We start from the raw sequence: 23874 nt of genomic DNA, 5'->3' as shown, positions 1-23874 counted from the left end.
ACATGTATGTCTGTGGTTACTAGTATTTCCGTTACAAAAGTACTTTAACTTAGTTCAAATAAAAGTACTTTAACTGGCAATATTATTTCTGGAGGGGAATCTAAATACCCGTACATGAATTAGAAACAAACTAATGTAAGGTTTGAGGCCATCCGAGCACTCGAGTTTTTCAGTTCTTGAATCGCCAATCTTTTTTTCTTTTTTTCTTCCTGAGAATTGCTTCTTCTCACATTTTTACCCTGCCCCGCCTACACTACGGTGAGACCTTACCTTGCACGGCAGCTTCTTTGCCAATTGTGACCGCCTCGTCTCGTCTGTCACCATTGCAGTAGGAAGCGGTTTAAATATACTGTAGTAACAGTAACAAGACAAGTCATTTTTATAATTTTCCCAAAAAAATGTACAGTTCAGTTTATACTTGCTCTTCACTTAGCCGACCTTTGAATTGGATCCCTATAGTCAAACTCTCCAAAATCTAGTTACAATACATAGTCAAGGGGGAAAGGGCTTCAGCAAGATACAGTTTATCACAGCATTGGCGACCGCTGCTTCATTTCTTCACAACATGGAGATGGACTTATACAAATAATGGATGTCAGTAGATTACTTCAGAGACAGAAGGGGATAGCTTTCAGGCTTGTAACTCACTGATACAAAATTTGCTTCTGTAATTCCACAAACCGGGTAACAACCATATCGTCGCTGCCATTATAGCATCTGTATTCTAATTTTGTGACTTTTTTTTTTTCTCCACGCTCGCAGTGAAGTTGGATCAATCAGACATACATTTGGTGCACATGAACAGTGCAATACCAAGGACACCTAAGGCTAGCCTGCTTTGGTAATAGAATCAGCTGCTGAGCATGAGAGAATGGCACATCACCCTGAACCTGAAATTCACATGTCCAAGGTTGAGAAAGAGAATTGGCCACAGCAAACAATATAAGGTGGACAATGCAGGTACAAAATTCAGTATATTGCTTCTGGTACAAACAAAATTTGTTCTATAATTAAACAAGCACAGCTGTAGTTTGAATTCTCTTTTCCGAATCCAAATTGAAATTGGAATATTATGCAGCAGTAAAAGAGTTGTGATATAGGAATGCAGTCCCTTATACAGCACAATAATATTGTTGGGGCCACGGAACAGACAATGTAACATCTGAGTAGCTTGAGAGGTGTGAGATTTTGTATGGTAACCGTGACAGAAACACTAGGAGTAGGTACTGAACCAAAAAAGAATAAGCACACAAGAACAAAAATCACTCAGAGCAGTTACAACTTCTCAATGCAAATCCTTCAGGAACTTCGGAGCCCTATTTTTCATTTTATTGTAACACAGTAAAACATCATAGTGCTAGCACAATGCCATCAATATGACATGTGTGGCTGAATCTTCATATAGGCTAGCAGGCGAACAGATTCATAATAAAACAAGCATACCTCGACGTCTATTAGGTCAATCTTGGTTACATACATTAGGGAAGGGATTCTTCTTAGAAAGTTAAAAATATCACCTGAATACAGAGGAAACAAGAAGTAACCCTAAACTTCAACGTTTTAAGCCTATTATTGACACATCAATGCTTCCTAGAGTACACAACCACTAAGCTCGGTCTATTAATAGCACCTGAATGTTGTCAGAATGATGGGATCACTCTTTTAGATTATGCTTTTGGGATGTACAAATTTCAGAATTGCACTTGAATACAAATCATTACCAATCAAAAGTGCTAAAGCATGCATATGGAGCAATTAGATGGTTTTAAACATTTACAGTTTATTTTGCACAATAAAAGATCATTTTATTGGGGCACTGTATTTGAGTAGTGAATTTCAGCTGACATGTGTTCGGAACATATGTGATCATTTTATTTAGGTAAAGTATTTTCTTGGGTTGTGAAAGAGGTAAAATTGTATTCTATTCCTTGCAGCAATATCTGCATTCTGAAACAAAATCTTTATATCAGTCTGCAATCAATCCCTTCTATCACCAGTAAAGAAATAAGAAAATATGGTCCCAGAACAATATCTAAATAAGCACATATGCCAATGTAATATGGCAAGATCTTAACTCACAATACCAATTAAGACTTCATGTTAATGGAGAATTCACATGAAGTCTTAATTGTGAAGTTTTAGCAGACATAAATATTTCGTACTGGTAGTTTCAGTCTTTAATGGGGAAATGATGATCCACATGTGGATTGCTAACAATTACATACGAATAAGGAAAAGCAGACAACAGCTGCAAAATGAAAATGTTACACTTCTACCACTACACAAATTCTCAAGGTGTCCTACAATTTTACATAGTAATCAACTTCTGACTGCTATAATTAATTTAGGCTGAAGTTTCCATCCTATTCATGAATTTCAGGAACAGACATAGAGGTACAGACTTAGCAAATGGGGCACTCTCACAGAGAGAAAGCTACATATTGATCCATTATCTCGAATTTTAGGAACTTTTGCAGAATTATAAACATGTTATCGGGATGTTGTGTCGACACTAACCATTCTCGCCTTTCTTGGTATGGGTGTCCACTTCAGCTGTTACTGACGAGCTGCCACCAGTCTTGCCACTGCCCTCCTTCAATCTCTTTGCAAAAAGCTTAGCGATCTGCAAGTGCGTTTTTGCCATGATTTCTGTTCTCTTGAGCTCCATTTCCCCCTTCTTAATCTCAGCTTCAGCCCTCATCCTCTCTGTCTCCCTGTACATCTCCATTCTGGCGTGCTCAATCTTCAAGTATGAGCTAGCCAGCAGCTCGATGCTCTTGGCTATATCAAACTCTGTGCTCTTTCTCTTCTTGGGCCGGTCCCTGACCTTGTCCACCTCCTCTACGTCCTCGTTCGCCACCTTACTCCTTGGAGAGCTCACGTTGGCATCGCTATCTGCAGCCCTGCTCTCCTTCTGCACGCTGTTGTCAACCTTCTCCGCTTTCTCCGGGACAGCGCCATTTGTGTCAATGTTCATCAGATCAGAGAATGCACCAGGACCCGCATCCGGCAACTGCGCGGCAAAATCTGCTTCTACTACCTCGGCCTCTGCTTTCGCCGGAGCTCGCAGGTCTATACTGTTACCCAACTCTGCCTGTGGCACCTGACCAGAGCAGATGGCCGGACCCTTAAGGAGTCCGTCCATACGGGCAAAGAACCGCCACGACGGGCCGGCGGCGGCGGGGCCTGCGCGCGCCACCGCGGCGGACTCGGCCCGGTACCGCTTCTTCATGGACTCGATCTTGTTCTTGCACTGGTTGGGGGTCTTGGCGCTGTTGCCGCCTCCGCCGCCGGGGGCCTTCCCCGCGGCCGCGGCGTCGTCGGCGCAATGCGCGGACACCTCCCGGGCGATGTCGACCCAGTCGCTCCACTTGAGCTTGGCGCGGTTCCGCAGCAGCCACTTGGCCTCGTAGGCCTCGAGCAGGCGCACGATGCCGCCCTCGCTCCACTCGTCGCGCTTCTGCGGTGGCGCGGCGGCCGCCAGCGGCGCCGCAGCGTCGGCGTCGGGGAGGCCGTTCATGGCGGGCGCGGGAGCCGAAAAGAAGGAACCCGAATCCGAATCTCGGAGCCCGCGCAGGCCAATCGGGGTCAGCGAGGCTACAGCTACGCCACGGCGAACGGCTCTGTAGGAGCCTGCGGCATGGTAGGATCTTTGCTGAAGCTACCGCCGCATGGGATCAACAGCTAGCGGACTGAATTGTCTGAAAAGGAGGTGCTCCGAGCTTAAACTGCAGTGATCAGACAGAAAGATCGCGGCAAAAGGGGCACTGGTGATGCTGAGACCTGGAAGCCCCGAAAAGATTGACCAAAAGAAGCAAATTCCGGGAGGTGAAAGCTTGCTTACACTAGAAAGGCAAGGCGGTTTCCACTGTTTTTTTGCTGGCAAGTGGCAACAGATGGCGCGCTCGAGCAGAAATTGCTCGGAACACGGCAGAGATTTCAGCGGAAAGAAGCCCGCGTGCCAAGTCCTATTCCAATCCTAGGCAAGCGAGCAGAAGGAACGCAACGCGGCGAGGAAGAGGAGATCGAGCTGGCGGTGACTGAGAGAGAACAGTAAGGCCTAGAACGAGACACACACACACACACACACAGAGAGAGAGAGAGAGCAGGATGGCTGGATGGGGGCGGCGGGATCCGAGCCGAGCTCCCAAATGCACAGGAGAAGGGCGCAGGATTTTGCGGGGAGAAAATGCTCCTGGCCTCCTGCTCCGTCTCCTCCGTCCGCGGCTCGGTAGGAATCGTCTACGCGGGGGCGAAGGAAAGGGGGAGAGAGAGAGCACGACTGCACGAGGTGGGGGAGCGCAGCCGCGGAAAGTGGGAGACCGGGAACCGGGGAGGCGGCCGGGGGCCCCACGGCTCGGCCCGTCCAACGTCCTCTTCCTCCCGGCCTCCTCCTCCCACCGCCCGCGTGCGCCCGGCGCGCCAACTGCCCGCGCCCGCCAGGTGGAGGGGCGCGGGGCCCCGGCCGTCAGCGAGGCGCGCGCGGTGGGCCGGGCGGGGCGGGGTGGAGTGGAGGCGCGCGTCGGAGCGCATAGCATAGGTTAGGCAGGCAGGCGCCGGGGTGGGGCGGCCGCGGAGTGGGGCGTGACGCCAGCGCTGACCGGATCCGGCCCCGCGGCCGCGAACACGGCGCAGCGGAGACCGCGGGCGCGCCGCGCGCGGGGTTGGGGGGTGGAACGGGGACGCGTCCGCGGCGCGGGCAGGGAGATCACGGGAGGGATCCCGTGTCCCGGGCTCACGAATCAGCGCGCAGCGGCGGCTATTGGCGCGGCCAGCAGCGCGGTGGACGGTACTGCACCGCGGCGCGGGGTGGGGGAAAGTAGTGGGAGCGCGGTGGAACCCACCGCATGCGGGAGGGAGCCGGGAGCGGGCGCGGGGTGCCCTCGTTTTCCACGGCAGCCAGCGGGCGGCGCGCGGCAGGCAGGCAGGCGCCCCCGCCCCGGGCGCCCGCGGTTGGTGGTAGCGACCTCCATGATGCCGTCCCGTCCCGTCCGCCCACGCGCCGCCCCACCTCGCTTTCGGTTTCCACTTGCCCGCGGTTGGTGGCCGCTGGCGTGGCATCTTTCTTTCTTCCGCTGGCCGGCCGCGCGGCCGCGCCCTTGTCCGCTTCGCAACGAAACTGAAGAAAACGCTGCGGCTTCCATTCTATTCTATCATTGCTGCGACGGTTTGACCATTCGGGACGGCAACCGGCCGCTATTGGCTGCCGCGAGCTCGTGCCGCCACCATTCGCGGTGCTGGAAGAAACCTGCCCGCCTCAATCAGGGACGTCGGACGTGGTCGTGGTCATACTCTGTGTCTGGCAAGATTACTGACCTGGCTTTGCCGACATCGAAGCATAGTAGGCCCCGTTTAGTTGCCTGATTTTGGACAACCAAAATCATTGTGCCATAGCGTTAAATCATTGTGACAGTACTGTACCATACTGTAGCGTTTCGTTTGTATTTGTGAATTATTGTCTAAATATTGACTAATTAGGCTCAAAAGATTCGTCTCGCAAAGTACAACCAAACTGTGCAATTAGTTTTTTATTTCGTCTATATTTAGTACTCTATGCATGTACCGTAAATTTGATGTGATGGGGAATTTTCTTTTTTCGTAGTGTCAAAGTTGAGATTTTGGGGTAACAAAAAAGGCCAAACAAGACCGTAATTCGTGTCTGGGTGGTTACGTCAGGTGAACAGAAGCAACTATAAACACGACTGGATTTCTTTTCTCATGTAGAAAAAACGTATTCTTCCAAGACGGATGGTAACAGATGAACAGTTTTGATGCAAGGTAATAAGGTTAGAAAAGTGATGCGCCGTAGCAAGGCTTCCTGAGCTCAGCTTAGCTAGCATTGCCCTGACGGGAAGGGCCAGCCTACCCGCAGGCCGCAGTTGCTTGCAGAATATGGCATCCAAGTCAGTGCCGAGCTGAGCTGAGGAGAGTGCGCCTAGGAATCGGATCAGGTTGAGTAAAAGTGGCAGCCACACCCGCACGCCCACATGCCTCGGTTCACAGTTCTGCTGCGCGGATTGTGTGGAAATGGAGTATGGTCTAAGGAGACGTCAAGTCCATGTCGAGCTTCCCCGACGAGCAGCGGCACAAGGCACCGCCCTTGGACAACCCGCCGACCGCTCTGGCGTGGTGCCATATAAACCACCTGACGAGCAAGCTTTCTTTGGGTTATCGTTCCTGACCATCCTTTAAAAAGCTCCAAACAGTAGCGGGCACTCTCTGTTCGTTTCCATCGAGCGTTCTTGCTTGCCCTACCGAAATCATCGCTGGAACATCCGATGATGCCACGGATGATGGAACCCCTGCTGCTGTTCTGCGCATGTTCGGTGCGCTCAGCTTATAGCGAGGCGTGTAGGGCCAGGATGCCATGGGAAGAAACGTGACGACTGATGAGGGGGCATGTAATCACTGACCCTGTCGAGGCTCTCCTCGTGGTAGCCGCATAACACGGCCTCTTTCATGCGGTCGCTGAAACAGCACGAGCAGGCGTGAAAATGCTTTCTGACCATTGTTCCGGCTCTCAGATCCGGCGGGATCACGGCCATCTGACCCGTAGTACCTAACTGCTGACCTGACCGTGAGGCAGACAAGGCCGGGAGCCGTTCGTGACCGTCAAACTCGAAACCCCGTAGGCTGGCGCCTGGCGGATCCAATCAGATGCGCCCCCTCCACGCCGCAATCGACGACTCGGGGTCGGGGAATGAGATGCCGACCACGATGGCCTGCCGCCTCCGCCGCGCTCAAAATTCAGCTGATTTTTTCACTGAACTTCCCGATTCCTCCCTGATGGGACCTGGACCTTTTTTCAGGATGGGCCTTATTACTCGGTCGGGCCTCTCCAAGCGTTGCTGTCTGTAAAGCCCAGCACGATTAAACCTGCAGAGCTCGTCGGTCGGGGGCCCGCCCGTGGGGAACATGTTTCTCCAAGTCCACCCATTGGGCTGGGTCCATTCAACGCTCATCATCTTCTTTCTTCGGGATGGCTCCATTTTCTTCTTTGTCCCCGCCCAGCGCATCCTGCCGACAGAGCAAGGGCGCAGCAGATGCAAATGCAGGAGCTAAAGCTCGGCTGATTCGGAAACGAATCAGCAGCTTCGTGGCGGCTTGCAGCCTGCTGACTCGCTGATTAGTAGAAAGATGTAAGATGCCAGTGGCTAACATAGTTGGCTGCACATCGTTCGTGCTTGGGGTCTGTTGGAACGACAAACCCGACGCTCTGATTCTTGTTACCAACGACGCGTATCTTCTCACTGATCCTCCCCTCCTCAACTTCTAGGTCACCGATGACGCCAGCCAACCCGTGGAGTACCCAAACGCGACGACAAAATCAGAAGCAGTGGCGTTAACAGCGCAGGAGCGAATCAGACGTGATACTGCCCCGAACGCGCCCACTACGGGGCCACCTGAATCAGCCAGCATATCGCCGTCGCAGATTACCAGCAGCGTCTCCTCCGTACAGCAACGCAGACAGGATCCCTGCAATCCGAAGCGCCAATAAACAAAGCTCCCGGAGCGGCTGCGCGCAATCTACACAGGTGGCTCGCGATCTAGCAGAATCGCTGGGCGGCACATGGGCACGAACATTCAGCACCGGGAACGAAGCATTTTTGGCTCTATTTTACAGGCTGCGCGCGGAACCGTCGTCGGCATATGAAGATGTCGTTCGGAAAGCACGGATCACGCTCGCGGCAGCGCGGCGGAGTGACAGAATCAATTGCAGCAAGGTTCGGCAAACACTCTTAGTTTATCTCAGTGACGATATGTGCAAAGTCAAGAGGTCGGAATAACAGACAAATCTGAATTTCTGCACAACACAAGTTTTTCACTAGCTGTGGATAACCAGCATTTTGCGTAAAAAAAATGGTGCCAGCAGCTCACCACACACCAGGGCGGAATAACCTCGAATTTCAGTGTCCGACAATGTAAATGTTGATTGCAGCTATAAAGAAAACCAGTGCCACGAATTTGCCATGCTCAAACTATGCGATCCGGCGTAGCATGGTTACAAAGTAAGGCATTTCTTCGACAATGAAATTGGTAGGCTGATAAAGCATGAACAAATGGCTCATGTAGACATCATCATCTCAACTCAAGCAATAAAAGATTATCGACCATTATATCGATGAGAATGGAGGGAGAATTGAGAGTGTACAATTGCATGATAGCACCAATCATAAATCACAATGGCTCTCAGAAATAGGAGTCCATCTTATTCTCTCACATCACAATTACAGAATGGATAAACTGGACCACTGTTCGAGTACTTAACAGACTGAAATATGACTGTCAAGCGACACAAGAGAGGAAAGAAAGACCAGACTCCGGACAGGACCACTTGATAATCCACATGAAAATAGCAACTTGACTCTACTATGCACTGCAAAGCTCCTAGGCGTGACACAAGCAAATGGGCTACGCAAGGGTATAGTATTCCCTCTCGTGCCGGTCAGAGTCGAGAGCAACAAGGACGTAAATCGCGTAGATCATTCCAGGGACATAGCCAAGGATTGTGAGCAGCAAGCAGATGCAGAACTCCATCTGTTGAAACACAACAAAAAAGGCTTACTATTAGTACGTTACAGGGATTGGTAAAATCAGTAGCGTTATCACGATACAAAACAGAAATCAGTTTGTCACCACTTGGTTCCACTGAGTTTCATGATTCAGATTAGTCAAATTAGGTACTGAATCTCTGCTCACACTTCCATCAGGAACAATGTGGCCGTGCAATGAAAATGTCGTTGACGAGTTTTAGACACAGATCGTATAGCATTGTTACACCGGTGGAATTGAATGGCTGAGGGCTAAAACATGAACTCATTCTCCAGTCCTAACATCTGCAGGAAACCAAAACTGAATCCCAGCACGACGCGCCGCTACGCTATAGGAATGAAACAGAAGCAGGAGATCTACGAGGATAACGCACAAGATTCAGATGCAGCGCATAGCGTCTGACGCTCCTGAACTCGGGATTCAGACCAAGCACCGTCCCAATAGCTTGGAATCGCAAAACTAGACTACCAAACCTAGCTCGAAGCTAGCCAGACGCGGGCGACGGATTCTCAAACCACCTGGATAGAAATCGCGGCGCGGATCCGGGCCACGATTCGCACCTAGAGGCAGAGCATCACATAGTGTGGGGGGGGAGAGAGAGGAAGGAGCCGGGGAGGGGAGGCTTACGCTGCAGCAGCCGAATCGAAGGAAGACGCCGAGCGGCGGGAGGATGATGGCGAAGAGGATCTCCAGGAACCTGCAGCAGTTGCCGTCCCCCATGGTGGCCTCGGAGCTGATCGGATCGGAAGCGGCGGGGTGGAGACCGGAGATCTGTTCCCTGCTCTGTCCCCCTGGTGCGCGTCTCGTGAGTGGTTTCGTCAACGTTTCCTTAGTCGGTCGGGCAAGGGACTAGGGAGGGAGAGGGAGGCTCAGCCAGGGACTCTCTCCTGTGCGCCGACACGCGTTCGCTGGCCGGTGGTGGTGCGGGCATGGGCCGCCGTGGTGTGGGCTCTGGGCCGTCATGGACTACGACAATTGAGGTGGATGAAGGTTGGACATTTTCCGTGTTTCCCGTCGGACCATAATCCGAAGCCTTTTCTTTTTCGAATTTTCACCCCTTTTTTTCGTGGAGAGCAGTGGCAGAGCCGTTTGGAGCATCTCCAGCACCAGCAGAAACAAGCTTTTATTCCACACGGCAGACGAATATGTCAGGCAGAAGGGAAGCACTATATTAGTATAGTATTTTATTTATGATCCCATCAAGAGAAGTATTATGATGTTGTTACTGAAAAAAAAAAACTAAAACAGAATCAGTAGACGCTTGCACACGGATAACGGGGCAAGCCATCACCCTCTTCTTTGAAAAAGCACGCACGAGCACGAGTCTTGCGCCTAGTGTACCGTGCAGCCGATCACGTACGGATACTCCCCCTGTCCTGTGCCCCCCATTTTTTAACAGCAACTTGTGCACACGAGGCACGCACGCTGGAAAGAACTATTTACAGCCTCCTCCGCTAGCCTTTTCCGGACGATCGTGCCAGAAATCCGTCGTACAACAAGCCCACATTCCGGATCGCCTCGTCAGGGAGAGAGGACCTGGGGGGACCAGACCAGCCTAGCTAACCCGCCTACTGTCAAAGCGCCCCCAAATCCCCAATTAACTAATCCGCATGCCGGTGGCGCAAGTTACCAGATTTGGCAAGGCAAATCCAGCGGAATCCGGCTAGCAGTAGCGAGTAGGCTGGACTATCAGTGTACTAGGCGAGTAGGCCGCGGTGATAATTGATACAAGTATGATATCTATGGCATGTCCACGCCGAATCTTGACAGGTCGCGTCGCGTGGAGCCGTGGGCACCTTAATTTTTTTTTTGCTCCGCTCGATCGCCCATGCGACCTGCGTGATCGCGCAGGGTCGATCCCCTACTGATCTCCTGGGCGCACACACGGCGTGGCGACAAGCCCCCAGCCCCCAGGATCTGAGCTCAGCAGGCGCGCCGCATCAAGAACACGCATGCCCGGAGAGCGCTGGTAGATTTGGGAGGAGATCAAAGGAACGCCACGGAGGAGCCGACGGGTGTGGCTTGTATATGGCCTGGTTGAGGTTGGAGAAGGATGCAAATCAGTTTTCATTTCTCAAAAAAAAAACAAGTTTCAAAGAGAGACAAGGATACAAATCCACGGCAAAAATCGTCCCGAGGAGCTAGTCCAAACTATCCCTTGGGGCGTGATGTCTGCAGCGGATTTTTGTGGTTATAGTTTGATGCCACGGGTACACCAACTTTTGCTCTTAGAATACTGTTGGAGGATTAGCTGACGTGCTCCTTTCCTTCCCAATCTTTTAAGCGAGTTAAGTACACCGGATGCTGGCTTTGTTGCCGTCATCGGAGCGGCACTCGTACACACAAAGAAGCAGAAGCGCTGTTCGTATCATATCATGGTACGCCGCTGCCAGGTGTTGATCGCCCGGCCGCGCTGTCCACCAAATACGTGTGCTAAGCCCTCTGCACCCTTTTCAGTTTTTCCCCCTCTATCTAGAAAGTAGAAACTAGAAAGGCCTGGTACAGACGGAACGGTGGTGACACTTGTGGCCTCAGCAAAGGTGCCACGGAAAGGACCTTTGTTCAGAGCTGTTGATCTCCGTTTCGCTGCGCAGAGAGGACATCTGTTACTGCTACGCTGCTTTCCGGGCGGTCATCGGTGAGGAGGGACGGCGAAAAGAGAGGGAGGAAGGAAAAAATCTCTGGCATGGCAATGTCATGTGGTGGTCGGGGCTCCGGCCACCTGGGGCGTAAAAGTCTGACGGCGACGGACGCCACCGCTGGCTTGGCCGCTGTGGAATTATCTTGGGGCTTACATTTCAGCGATTTCTGAGCAGTCCAGATTTGGGAGATACGCAGAGCGTTGCTCGCACCAGCGGTGGAGTCCCGATCAGAAGTACCAGTAGTACCATCGATCGGAGGACACGAAGATCTTTTCCATGTGGTTCATGGTTTGCTACTGACACCACTGATCACCGTGATCGTTGTGTTTGTATTTCCTTTTCTATCAAGTGCCCTTCGCAATGCCATGAGTCGTTGGGGGCTTCTATGGAATTTGAAGAATTTATCACGAAAATCCCAACTCCACTGTCTAAACTTGTATTGAAATTTCGATCTAGAATCTAACACAACGATATGAAAAAAAATATGTTTGAATTTCAAATGCAGTAAAAAAATCCCATTGAGATCTGATGTATACTAGTTGGCCTTAAACTCAAAAAATTGACCTAAAACCTAACCCAATCTATAAAACCCTACCTCAACGTGTCTAGTTCAGACCAACCATTTCGATCCGATATCACACTCAGCCCGTGCCACCGTGTGAAGAATCATTTGAACTCCACAAGACCTTTGATCATGCTTAGTATTTAGATTGAAATTCTTGAAAGGCGTTAAGCAAAGATACACGCTATGTGGCTCCAGAGTGGGGTTAGCGAGTGACGATAATAAGGCCGGTGATGGGGAGATGAATGGACATATAAATGAAGGAGCACCCGAAGATTTCGAGCTCACTAAAATAGGAGAGCAAAGCAAGAAAATAGGAAAATGAAACGCAAACATCTAGTTTGGAATTATGTTTCTCGCAACTCGGTGCATGGAAGCAAAACGCGCCTCCGGAGGCCGTTTCTCATGTTTTGCGCGGGGTCCATTGAAACCTCGTGTTTCGCTCAAGCGACCCGTCGATGCGTGTTCGATATGGGCCATTTCACCGGATTCTTCCATATTTTTCGCAACAAAGCAACGTGGATGCCGAACAAAATGCATATGACTGTGAACACCATACTATACATCATGCAATAACCAGCCGTGCATCTCCAGATCATATGGAAAGAGCAGGAGATCGAGAGATCATCAGGCCATATGGGTTGGCCATGGCCTGTGGTGGATGGAATGGAATGGAGCCGGTGGCAGGGTGGGAGGAAGGAAGGCAGGAGGGAGGAGGGAGGGAGCAGGGAGATAAGTTGGGAGCTGGCGGTGAATAGAAAAACGAGATACGCAATCTTCCCCGAATCCCCCACCCCACCCCGGCCCCGTCCCTCACTTCCCCCCTCTCCTCTCCTCCCTTCTCTCTCTTCCTGCGGGCGGCCGCCCCCACCGCAGCCCGCACTGCACCGCACCGCACCGCACCGAAACGCATCTCCTCCCACACCGCTTACAAATACGCGACCCACCCCACCTCGACCGTCTCTTTCTCGCATCGCCGCGCCGCTCGGCTCCCTCCTCATCCTCCTCGTCGGCGTCGCCGTTGTCTCGCGCCACCGCCGGCGCTCCCTCCATCCTCGTAAGTCCTTCCCGACTCCTCCCCCCAATCGCGCCCCCTCTCTGTCCCCACCGAATCGCTGCCGCGCCGGGTCGGGCGGACTCGTCTCGCGCGGGCGGTTGGGCGCGAGGGGGGGGTTCGCGGATCAACCTCTTCGCGGCGCGGTGTAATGCGTGTCGGGCGGTGGCGACTGACGACGGGCACGTGCGGTTTGCAGGGTGCTGCCCGGGTCGGGACACGGAAGGAGCAGATGGGGGTGTACCTCAGCACGCCCAAGACCGACAAGGCCTCCGCCGATGGAGAGAACGACCGCGTCCGCTTTGGCCTCTCCTCCATGCAGGGGTGGCGGACCACCATGGAGGACGCGGTGAGTTGCCTCTGATTCCCTTCCCGATTCGGTGGGATTGCCTCCTATTGTTCCGTTCGATTGCCAACTCAACTGGGTTGGGGACCATTTTTGGGTGAGATGCATCTGTCATCTGTGTATGTGGATGTTTGCAGCTGCTTAGAGTAGAGGTTGCGATCCTGTTGCTATAGTTACTATATGCAGATTTCCATGATGAATTGAGTGTCCAATTGTTGTTTCCCATCGTCTGGGAACGCGACAACCTAGAAGGAATTCTGTCGTGATTTGATCGGCCAATGGCGCCTCCCCTATGAGCGAAGAGCTCAAGTTAGCTGTTTGTCGGTTTGTCGCACTCGCACTTGGAGCTAGCTAATAGGTCTGATAGATTGATTGTGATGATTCATGATGAAAGCTGGCACACGCTTGCCTGCTTGTGATATGAGTTGTTTACTTGTTTGCGTCACTTGGAATGAATTATCTGCGTAAGCATGTCTCTGCTTGGAAAACTGATCCACTCTGTATTGCGTTGCAGCACGCTGCTTTGCCAGACCTTGATGACTGCACTTCCTTTTTTGGTGTTTATGATGGCCATGGAGGTTAGTCTGATTGTTTCCTATCCAGGTTATGATACCGTGTTCAGTTGCATTTATTACTTGGTGAATCTGCATTGGTTTGAATTTTCTAGAGAATGCGTTCATTGAGTTTTCTCATTCTATCCAATTGACAGTTAGATATATTGATGCTTTCTATAGTATAACTGAAGTATAGTAAATTCTGTATCGCTTCCATGTGCCAAATGGATTGACTGTAAGAATCAATAGCAATTTTACTGTCGGCCAGGGGCATGTTTATCTTGTGAATATATCCATGCCAACGGTGCTGACGCTATCATCAGTGTTGAGTGTATATATCAATTCCTTGCTGAGAAGTGTTCTGTGGATTCTTCTTGGAAGCACTTTTTATAAGTTACTTTTGCTAGTTTCATCTGAATTTGCTGAAAAGATTGCCTCATTATGAGAAATGAACATGAGGAGGGGTATTTCTAAAGTACTGTTCCCACACTGTTTCAAAAATTGCCCGTATAGATGCTTTGCAGTTGCTGCCTAGCCTGTAGATTGTGCTGGGTATCCTACTGCTCTCACTCAAACTACTGGTTAAGTTCATTGATGAGCACACAGTGGATTTTCGTGAACAATGAAAATGCTAGTGAGCAATATTAACTTTTGGAATGATCTCAATTAAACCTGTTCACAACGTAGCACTTATTTGTTGCTATTCTGAACTTTGGTTGTACAAAATACTAAGCTCCTATTGTGGCAGTAACAAGCCAACAATCCAACTGTGTAAACATGCATCAGATGAGCAATGTTTTCTCAGGTAACCTTTTTATTTCAGGAAAAGCTGTATCTAAATTCTGCGCAAGGCATTTGCATAAACAAGTTCTCATAAATGAAGCAAACTCATCGGGTGATCTACCCGCTTCTGTCTATAAAGCTTTCTTAAGGTAAGTTTCCTACTTCTTGTTTTAGAATGAAGCCAGTTTTGTAAAATTGACATATTTCTGTTGGTTTAGTGAACTGTAACGACATTTTAATCTTTCAGAATGGATGAGATGATGAAAGGTCAGAGGGGGTGGAGAGAATTGACTGAGCTGGGTGATAAGGGGAACAAGATTTCGGGTATGCTAGAGGGCATAATATGGTCCCCCAAGGGTGGAGATGCGGAAGATTTAGGGGGCGGATGGGGCACTGAGGAGGTAAAATGGCTGTTCTGTTTTTTCATCGTCAAGCATTACTTTTCTGGTGTGTGAAATATTGGCCATTACCTTTTCGGGCGTGAAGCTTTAAAATAGTTTATCTAGGAATACACGTGTCATGGTATAAAAAATTCTTCTATGCTTATTAATGGAGCCCATATTTTGAAATGGGCTTAAAGGGATGTGGGGAGTGGTTCTCCCAGTTTTCATCACTCAAAACTGGTTGTAAGGTCCCTAATACCATTGCCATGTCAACCGATAGGATACCTTTCTCTAGTAGATATCTTTTTAAAAAATAAGAACAAGAAAAATTAAGTCATTGCTGAAGATTTTTGCTTCTCAGACTTGGGTCCAAGGTACATCAGTAGGTGTGCCGAACATCTGATGAGTTCAGGTCATTTGGTGACAGGCTAACAAGTATACTCAAGAAAAAATTTGTACCTTTATTTCAAATTCATGTACTCCGATGTCCCAATACATAGTCCTTTCATTTTAAGTAAATGAAAATGCTTTTGTAGCATGGATGTACATAGTCCTTTCATTTTAAATTCATTTTCCATGCATTAATCGCAAGATATGCATTCCAGGCCAGTAGGCCATTTACCTACCCTTATTTATTTTCCATTTTTTGGTTAGTTTCTAGTAAACTTAGACCATATCTTAACCCTTTTAACAAAGTTACTATATCAGGGTCCAAATTCAAATTTTCCTGGACCAACATCTGGAAGCACAGCTTGTGTGGCTGTCATAAGAAATGATCAACTCATTGTTGCAAATGCTGGGGATTCCCGGTGTGTTATCTCACGGAAGGGTCAGGTACATAAGATTTCCACAAGCCAGTTTTAGTTCTAATCTCCAAGCATAAAATATGAATACCAGACTATGCGTTCTGTTCTCATCTGTTGTGCAGGCTTACAATTTGTCAACAGATCACAAGCCAGATCTTGAGGGAGAAAAGGAGAGGATTTTGAATGCCGGTGGATTTGTTGTTGCTGGGCGGGTCAATGGAAGTTTGAACTTGTCAAGGGCAATAGGTATCTCTTCTCTTTCCCAAGCAGAAAAATTTTGTTGATACATACATCATTTTTATTTACTTTTGGATTTTCCTCAGGTGACATGGAACTGAAGCAAAATGAGGTTTTACCAGCTGAGAAACAGATCGTGACTGCTGAACCTGAGTTGAAAACGGTGAGTTTTGCCGGACCCTTTCTATCAAGATTTCCTTTTCTTTGAACAAATTTTGCTCAGGATTGCTTTGTTTTTTGATCAGGTGAAGCTTTCTGAAGATGATGAATTCATTGTTTTAGCATGTGATGGCATATGGTATGATTTAAGTTTCTCTACTGAATGCAGACTTGTAACTAAAAGTCAGTTGCATTGTTGTATACATTTGCATTCATTTTATTTGCATGCACCAAATTCGATCAGTTCTCATTGTATCATTCTTTTGCCATGATTAAGTTCGATCAGTTGAAAGAGATAATGAATCATTCTTTTGCCATGAATTGTTTGGGTGCTTGTATTACAATTATCATCACAGGGATCTTTCCTAGCACACTTGTCATTGTAGAGTTATAGTGAAGCCCATAACTAGCTAATGGTGATTAATGCTGTGTGTGCAAAAGTATCTATGAACCTATTACCCTGAAAATGTTATTGATTCAAATAAATGCTACTGATTTTTGAAATTTAGACGAGCAAAGTCTAGTGCATGAGTAGATGTGGACATTAAAAGTAACTGAAGCACAATGACTTATTATACAGATATCACTACAGGCATATTTAGTCTACAATTTTGACACCATCCTTCCAATTCAGATGTGAGGTAATCTCTTGGGAGGTAGTTTGCACCGGAGTTTGCAGTTGCTGATATGTAACTGCAGTTCTGTAGCATACATAGATGGATAGATGTATCCATATTGTAAATTATTAATTTAATTCGAACTGGGCGGTCCTTATTTGTTTTACCTACGTCAGCTATATACCTAGACTGATATGAAGGGTGTGTCAAACAAAGCAAGCATCTCTAGCTTTCATCAGGGTCAAATATTATGCATATGCATTGAGCATGTGGCGTTAGACAAATTTAAGTCGATGGTACTGGAAGCTCTATCACATATTCACAGCTGACTGCGTAAGATATTGTGGAACTGGTTCCACGGAAAGCTAGCACCCTAGATAGACAAGCATAATCCCTGATCTTGAGGCTTTAGACCTGATGTTTTGGTTATTCGCTTTCCATGCTGCTAGCCAAAGATAAGTGTAACATTAATACTTCGGATTATCTGGTCTCTTTTATTGTATTATTGTTATTGACATTGATTCGTTGATACCCAATTTCCTTTTGACAGGGACTGCATGTCAAGTCAAGAAGTGGTTGATTTTGTACATAAACACTTAGACACTGTAAGTTTAGCACATAACTGTGTCTGGTACCATTACGTTTCAAATTCTTTCCCTCATCCAGCAAAAAATACCCACAGGAGGATAAGCTATCTGATGTCTGTGAGAAGTTGCTCAACCACTGTGTGGCACCTACATCTGGTGGCGAAGGATGCGATAACATGACCGTTATCATTGTTCAGTTTAAGAAGCCACTTTCTTCAGCTGCTACTTCTAGCACCGAGAAGTCTGCAGCTACTGCAGAAGAGATGCGGCCAAAGTAAGCTTTCCTTGGAGCGATGCAACTAATACCGTACACAACAGTCATTGAATTCTCAGTGTTGTAAGATCCCAAAGTTCCTCTTTCAGAATTTGAGCCCTTGCCTTTGTGAACAGCGAGCTCAATGGCCCTGACGACCCCCTGAAGTAGGATCAAGTGGCACACCGTGCTGTGGAGCTCTAACCGGTGGGTGATAGACATAAAAAAGGATAGCGAGTGGTGTACATAAGAAAGGGATTCTATTCGACAATCTCTATAGGGTTTGTTCCTTCTTTCTAGTGTTCAGAGTGGTCGCAACCTGTAATACATGGCGTGTTGTTTCTTAAACCGGGTTTTGTGGAATGCATGGATGAGTTGTCAGGAGATAGCTTTCTTCTTCTCAAAATTGTTGGGCTGTGGCACTGCTGAATCTATAGCGGTTCTCTCTCCGCTCAGCATCACTCGAGACAGGCAGTCTCGCTTGCAGAGAAGTTGATGCAAATTTGATGAAGACCCATGAAATGGGAGCAAAAGGAGCAGAACACAGAGATAATAAAACAAAAATGTTCAGAGAAATCTGGGAATCCAACTCCTAACAGATAGCAGCAACGGCGGCCGCGAGCGCTGGCAGCCATGCGGCGCTCCTCGTCCCGAGCGCCGCCGCGGAGGCCTCTCCCTGCGCGCCGGAGCTGCCGTGGCCGCTGGAGCCATTGGATGAGGAGGCGTTGCGCGCGAGCGGGTGGACGGTGATGGCGACCTTCATGCCTTGCAGGCAGAAGCCGTTGCCGCAGATGAAGTAGTAGCGGCGGGCCTCGGGGAGCGGGATGAAGTCCTTGCCGGAGGTCCAGTTTCCGGCGACCCCGTCCATGGTGCAGTTGTCGTACCCCGTCTCGTTCACCTCGAACACGTTGTGCGTCCCCTTCTGGTACCGGAACGCTGCACGCGCACGGCCACACAGTATCGTTAGCATTGATAGATGCCTTAACTGGAGCTAGAGCTGAACTGGATCTGCATTCTACTTCGTCAGGGCGAAGGATTTTCGGATTTCTTGTTTTGAAGGACTTACAGATGAGGTCGCCGACGTAGAAGGTCTGGTTGCCGGACCAGAGGGAGTAGTTGATGTTGGGGTTCCACCCGTGGTTGGCGCCCACGATGTGGTCCGTCGCCGCCGACAGATCAACCGCGAAGCCGGCGAGCACGGCGACGGCCAGGAGCCACGACATGGCGGGCGCTGTGGGCGAGCGAAACGGCCGTGGCTCGGCGGCTGTGTGCGCACGCAGGATACGAGCGGCGATGAGAAATAGCAGCAAGTGGGACTGTGGGAGTGCTTTGCGGGGAGGAGGGGAGACAGCGGCAGCACCAATAATATTGCGGCCTTTGGTGTCAGGCTCGAGTAGCAGTATGATTTCTCTGTAGATCGTGGCCCACCTTTTTTGCTGGGACACCACTGGATTTCAGCAGATTTGGCGGGAACGGAATCCTTTACGCGCCACCCCGCTTTTCCTCCGTTTTCTGGCGGCGCCATCCGCTCTCCTAGCTGGACTGGAACGTGGTGGAGCTGGAGCATGGACCGGCGCTTCCGAGTTCCGACCATCACCCATCGCCGCAAATGGGAGGAATGCAACAGGCAGCCGCCGAAAGAGAAGCACAACAGCTATAGGCTATAGCAGCACATAATTTTATTTCCCTAAGGGAATCATGCAGGGCAGCTTCATAATGAATTGCTGATACTTCAAGCAAGCTTTGGTAGTAGCATGTAATGATAACACCACACTTATAAAATTGTCACACACTAGATTTACATCACAGCATTGGAAGCAAAAGAGCCAACTGTAATCTTTATGAAAACAGGGGTTACACTTCTGATATCAGGGTATTTCATACTGGTGCTGGAGCCTCACCAGTAATTCAATCAGTACAAGCATACCGGACATAATGAATTGAATTTATATTGTGACCCACAAAAATGTCAAAAGGTACAACTCCACCACAATGTGTTTAGCCTTATATATCTTTTCTCAGTCTCAAATCACTAAGGTGTATAATCTGACAACAAAACATAACCATTCATAAACTAAATCCTAAAAAGCAACTTTTTCCTGAAAACCTGAACAAAAAGGGGAATGATTCCCCACTCCACATTAATCATACAGTTCTCTTGACTCAAATCACTGAAACATGTTCTATTCTCTGTCCTGTTTGCACCTAATCGATCTTCACTGACGAGTAAATCAACCTTGTGAACCAGAAGCAGGCACAGAAACCAATTGTGCCGGTCAGCACGAAGAAGGCATAGGAGGCGAGAAGCATGTACCCGAAGTACAAGATGCCAGACACCAGCTTTGTAATCTGCAGCTTTGTGGAGAAGTAGAAAGCCGCGTACAGGAAGAGATATAAAGCGGAGGATCCTGAGGTGAGGTAAGACCTCCACCACCACATGTAGTCCTCACTGCAGAGCTGGAAATAGCAGAGCACGATTGTGATCTCGGCGCAGGTGATGATGAGGATAACAAATACAAGGAAGAGGAAGCCAAAGATGTAGTAGAACTGGTGCAGCCAGATGGAGGTGAGGATGAAAAAGAGTTCAATGAAAACTGCTCCAAATGGGAGAATGCCACCGATCAGAATGGTGAAGATTGGATTCATGTACCAAGCTTGCTCAGGAATCTGTCGTGGAATCTTGTTTGTCTTCACTGGAGGTTCCATCGCAGGTTTTTTGAACCCAAGATAGCTCCCAACAAAGACAAGAGGTACTGAGATGCCAAACCAGAGGAGGACCAAGGCAAACATTGTGGTGAAAGGAACAGCACCGGATGACTTCTCCCCCCATATAAGAGCATTCAAGATGAAGAAAATAACGAATGCAACCCCTGGGAACAGGAAAGCGGTTTGCAGGGTAATCTTTTTCCACTCTGAACCCTTGAACATCTTGTAGAGGCGTGAAGAAGAATAGCCAGCAAGCAGCCCCATCAAAACCCAGACTAGAAGCATTGCAGTCATCAGCCCTCCCCTGTTTGATGGAGAAAGGAAACCCAACACAGCAAAGACCATCGTAACTAGCAGCATGCCAAAGAATTGGACACCAGTGCCAACATAAACGCAAAGTAAGTCAGAGTTGGTTGGAGGACGGAACACATCTCCATGAACAAGCTTCCAGCCAGTTTCCTCTTGTGCTTCTTCTTGAGTTTCAAGCTGATTGTATCTAGATATATCTCTGTAGAGAGTGCGAAGCATTATCATCGCTACCATACCAGATAGGAAAAGCACAATCATGAGTGAGTTCACAATAGAAAACCAGTGAATCTGATCATCAGTCATCAACAGGTAGGTGTCCCAACGAGAAGCCCACTTGATCTCACTATCCTGCAGAAGTAGTGGAAGGTCCCATTAAAATCATCACAGATAAACATTCAAGGAGTACTAGTTTGTACGAAACTGCTTACGCAAGAGCAGCTAAACAAAGTTAAACTAAGCAAACTCCTGAACCCAGTACCTCAAACTTAACATCATATGTGAATATGATTTCCTTGTCAGCTTCAACCTCCTGAGGAGACTCCGAGCTAGTTACCAATTTGCTCGCATGAGGATCACAAGTGCTCAAGCGAGTGTCTACACCGTTCCATTTATCGTCAAACTGATGCTTGACACTGGCAAAAAATGTACCAACTTAGGTCCATTTCATAAAGCACAAGACAAATAATGAAATAAATGCCACCAAGCAAAGTTGAAAGTAAACCTGTATGGGTGAACCTCAAATCCCACTATTCTGGAAAGTTCTGAATCATCATCCTTGTGATACTTCACTGTAAATGACAAATGGTTGTGGATGAAGTATTTCTCATCCTTACTCTGAAAAAACATTTGTATATGAGGATTTATTAGTCCAATAAATAGATAAAGCGTTCCAACAAAAGACAGACCAAGTGCATAAAGTAAAGGTAAGCATTAGCTGAGCATAATGACTTACGCCAGCATACTGGCCTTTGGCACCAACATGATATCCACCTTGATAAGCAATACTGTTCCTATCTTGCCTTATAACAGGAACAACTAGTGGGAGGTTGTCCAGAATCCTGTGAAGAAACTTATATAGCTTTAGAGATTACTGCACTAACTGAAGTGTAAAATTACCCACATGGGTTCATAGTCCTTACATGTTCACACGGTATTCATCCTCTATCTTTTCCTTGAGCTCCTTGGCTTCTTTCTCATTGATGGTTGCTTTGCAGACAATCTGACACATCTTGGGCTCTCTCATTTGGAACTATATCCCAAATAACAAGCAGAATGATAAAATCTACATTAGGCACCTTAACCAAGGACATAAAACCTCAATTAATCTATTATGTTATAAATTACTAACCACATAAGGAGAGTTCTCAATGCGATCACCACGAAGAACCTCACCAAGATTCTCAGCACTGTCGACTATGGTAGTTGGCTTACAGAATGGAAGGGAGTAATATGTATACGGGAGTTGAGTCTTGATCGACGTCAACTTATTCACCTTCACTTGAAGCGGATCACCCTGGACAAATGATGAGACCAGTTTAGCAAACTCATCAGTAGCCTTGTCTAATAATAATTTGTTTTTTTAAAGTATAATAATAATTTGCAATAGGAGATAACACAATGAATGGCACTCCTTTACCATGAGGAATCCTCCACAAGAGATCTTATTATATGATGTACTAGCGCCTCCTTTAGTACTTATGAGTCGTTACTCTTATTCAAATGTTTTGTAGTTGTTCAGAAACCACACCAACGTCTAGCTTCTACTTAGCTATGTGTTAAGTGTACGGATACATGATTGCAATGTTGACTTTTCCACACAAGTCACAGCTTCTGATCACATCAAAATCTAGCGGTTATGTTTCAGATCAGGGACAGAAAATCAGAACAGCAAACCAAATTGAAAGGTTGCGGTAGCTCGCGAATTGAGGTGCAACAAGTGAATCCCAGGCCCACCTATGGAAGTATGGAACGAGACTAACTGAACCGGATGAACGATCGGGGAAGCTGCACACAACATACGAACTCTCCAGCTGGTCAGCAGGATCTTGGATCCCAACCCCGGGAGCGGCACCCCGTTGACCAGATCCAGCTCCGAACACGAACACGGTTACACAACCATTCCCAGGTGCACAACGAAGGGGGAGGAAAGCCCCAGGGACCCAACTAACCTTCCCGAAATCGCTCGGGGCGACGCCGGGGAGGTAGAACCCGGCGGCCGGCGCGGCGACGGCGAGCAGGACCGCGAGCGCCGCGGCGCACCGGAGCATCGCCGGCGCCCGCATCGTTGAGGAGGCGGGGAAGTCACCGCCCGGGGGATCAGGCTCCCGAGATCTGCGAGGCGAGGCGGTGGGTGGGTGATGGCTCGCAGGCTCGGCGTGGCGCGCGAGGTCGGGTGGGTAGAGACGACGACGCGCGGCGCGCTGCGAGGAAGAAGCTTCGGGCGACGGGTATCCCGGGGGTTTTATCGATAAATAGCCTTTTGTGTTTAAGTCCCTAGTGAAAATTTTAATTAGGAAAATGGTGTCGGTTAGTTTTGTTCGAGTTTGACCTCGTATGCCGTGTGGCATGTGCTAGAGGCGTGATTCTTGTTTGACCCGGCGATAATGGTGTTTGGCAGTACGTGTACACAGGCCTGGCAATTTGACGTCGCTTGTACAAACGTTTCCGGGGCTGTTTGGTTGGACGCCGCACTTCGCCGAGCCAAAGCTGCGGCACAGCCATAACACTGAGCCCTGCTTGATTTCTGCTTAAGGTTTGGCTAGCCACACGAAAATCGACTCTTTTCTACGCGTTTTCATGCCGCCAAACTTGTAGCATCGATAATCAGCGCCTAACTTTTGGTGCCGCCGCACCTGCGACATGGCAGAGTGCGGCTGGCAAGCAAGCAGGCCCTAGTGCTGAACTAAAATTAGGAGTGTAGTTATGGACGGAGCTTAGTGAATCCTAGAGGGCTCGATAACAATCTCCATTACATGAACAGTAAAACAGTTATTGTTTATTGATTTTCAGAGAAAATTAGTATGGCTGGCCCCTTCGATTAGTTGCTCAAGCTCCGCCACTGAGTGTAGTATTCTATGCGACGCGCTAAGGGTACGTACAACGCTCGTCTCTAGGCTATATGTTTGTGTCCACGATGGCAAAAAAAATCTGACGTGTGACGTAGTAAACAAAGGGAGAGGAGGGTGCCGTCGCCTCGCAAAGGGACGACGGGGACTCATGCTCCCAAGCCATATCGCTCGCTCCAGCACCGTTGCACGCCCCTGCTCTCGAAGATGACGGTGAAGCTTGATCCCTTACGACGCTGAAGATTTCGTGTGGCCGCG

General features: G+C 48.6%; 5 protein-coding genes across 7 annotated transcripts; 1 reads left to right on the top strand and 4 right to left on the bottom strand.

Annotated features, from left to right (window-relative positions):
- Positions 1–355: 355 nt before the first annotated feature.
- On the bottom strand, positions 356–4381 carry LOC117845302 (uncharacterized). The gene is made up of 2 exons (XM_034726294.2): positions 2518–4381; positions 356–890 (listed from the first exon to the last, which is right to left on the bottom strand). The coding sequence occupies exons 1-2, from the start codon at positions 3518–3520 to the stop codon at positions 880–882; spliced, it is 1014 nt and encodes a 337-aa protein (XP_034582185.1). The 5' UTR covers positions 3521–4381; the 3' UTR covers positions 356–879.
- Positions 4382–8084: 3703 nt separating this feature from the next.
- On the bottom strand, positions 8085–9398 carry LOC140221720 (hydrophobic protein OSR8). Its single transcript, XM_072291532.1, has 2 exons — positions 9181–9398; positions 8085–8538 (listed from the first exon to the last, which is right to left on the bottom strand). The coding sequence occupies exons 1-2, from the start codon at positions 9271–9273 to the stop codon at positions 8413–8415; spliced, it is 219 nt and encodes a 72-aa protein (XP_072147633.1). The 5' UTR covers positions 9274–9398; the 3' UTR covers positions 8085–8412.
- A 3207-nt stretch (positions 9399–12605) lies between these two features.
- LOC117843346 (probable protein phosphatase 2C 70) lies at positions 12606–17920 on the top strand. 3 transcript variants are annotated; one of them, XM_072291530.1, is made up of 12 exons: positions 12606–12814; positions 13011–13160; positions 13672–13735; positions 14535–14643; positions 14742–14895; positions 15586–15711; positions 15806–15929; positions 16007–16083; positions 16166–16218; positions 17247–17301; positions 17379–17557; positions 17635–17920. In XM_072291530.1, the coding sequence occupies exons 2-12, from the start codon at positions 13044–13046 to the stop codon at positions 17651–17653; spliced, it is 1077 nt and encodes a 358-aa protein (XP_072147631.1). In that variant the 5' UTR covers positions 12606–12814; positions 13011–13043; the 3' UTR covers positions 17654–17920. The 3 variants fall into 3 exon arrangements, with proteins under 3 accessions (XP_072147631.1, XP_072147632.1, XP_034579812.1); XM_072291531.1 differs by having other exon boundaries at positions 12607–12814; positions 17647–17920; XM_034723921.2 differs by having other exon boundaries at positions 12609–12814; positions 17674–17920.
- Positions 17908–18895, bottom strand: LOC117843347 (early nodulin-like protein 19). Its single transcript, XM_034723925.2, has 2 exons — positions 18603–18895; positions 17908–18472 (listed from the first exon to the last, which is right to left on the bottom strand). Exons 1-2 carry the CDS (start codon positions 18757–18759, stop codon positions 18129–18131), a joined length of 501 nt encoding a protein of 166 aa, XP_034579816.1. The 5' UTR covers positions 18760–18895; the 3' UTR covers positions 17908–18128.
- A 574-nt stretch (positions 18896–19469) lies between these two features.
- On the bottom strand, positions 19470–22964 carry LOC117843345 (transmembrane 9 superfamily member 8). Its single transcript, XM_034723918.2, has 7 exons — positions 22720–22964; positions 21900–22064; positions 21691–21800; positions 21504–21609; positions 21273–21385; positions 21030–21183; positions 19470–20899 (listed from the first exon to the last, which is right to left on the bottom strand). Exons 1-7 carry the CDS (start codon positions 22831–22833, stop codon positions 19742–19744), a joined length of 1920 nt encoding a protein of 639 aa, XP_034579809.1. The 5' UTR covers positions 22834–22964; the 3' UTR covers positions 19470–19741.
- Between the last annotated feature and the right edge of the window lie 910 nt (positions 22965–23874).

Source organism: Setaria viridis, chromosome 2 (genome assembly GCF_005286985.2).
Source record: "Setaria viridis chromosome 2, Setaria_viridis_v4.0, whole genome shotgun sequence".
In the NCBI taxonomy this organism is placed as follows: Eukaryota; Viridiplantae; Streptophyta; class Magnoliopsida; order Poales; family Poaceae; genus Setaria; species Setaria viridis.
Note: the sequence above shows the minus strand (reverse complement) of the source record. Positions and strands in the feature narration are given on the sequence as shown.

Bases quoted from the DNA above. Each gene is read 5' to 3' on its own strand.
- LOC117845302 (XM_034726294.2), bottom strand. From the start codon at position 3,520: ATGAACGGCCTCCCCGACGCCGACGCTGCGGCGCCGCTGGCGGCCGCC.
- LOC140221720 (XM_072291532.1), bottom strand. From the start codon at position 9,273: ATGGGGGACGGCAACTGCTGCAGGTTCCTGGAGATCCTCTTCGCCATC. The intron at 8,539-9,180 runs GTAAGCCTCCCC...GTGTTTCAACAG, and splicing joins TTCGATTCGGCTGCTGCAGC to ATGGAGTTCTGCATCTGCTT.
- LOC117843346 (XM_034723921.2), top strand. From the start codon at position 13,044: ATGGGGGTGTACCTCAGCACGCCCAAGACCGACAAGGCCTCCGCCGAT. The intron at 15,930-16,006 runs GTATCTCTTCTC...GATTTTCCTCAG, and splicing joins GAACTTGTCAAGGGCAATAG to GTGACATGGAACTGAAGCAA. The intron at 16,084-16,165 runs GTGAGTTTTGCC...TTTTTTGATCAG, and splicing joins CTGAACCTGAGTTGAAAACG to GTGAAGCTTTCTGAAGATGA.
- LOC117843347 (XM_034723925.2), bottom strand. From the start codon at position 18,759: ATGTCGTGGCTCCTGGCCGTCGCCGTGCTCGCCGGCTTCGCGGTTGAT. The intron at 18,473-18,602 runs GTAAGTCCTTCA...GTGCGCGTGCAG, and splicing joins CTACGTCGGCGACCTCATCT to CGTTCCGGTACCAGAAGGGG.
- LOC117843345 (XM_034723918.2), bottom strand. From the start codon at position 22,833: ATGCGGGCGCCGGCGATGCTCCGGTGCGCCGCGGCGCTCGCGGTCCTG. The intron at 21,610-21,690 runs GTAAGGACTATG...GTTTCTTCACAG, and splicing joins GATGAATACCGTGTGAACAT to GATTCTGGACAACCTCCCAC. The intron at 20,900-21,029 runs GTACTGGGTTCA...CTACTTCTGCAG, and splicing joins CATATGATGTTAAGTTTGAG to GATAGTGAGATCAAGTGGGC.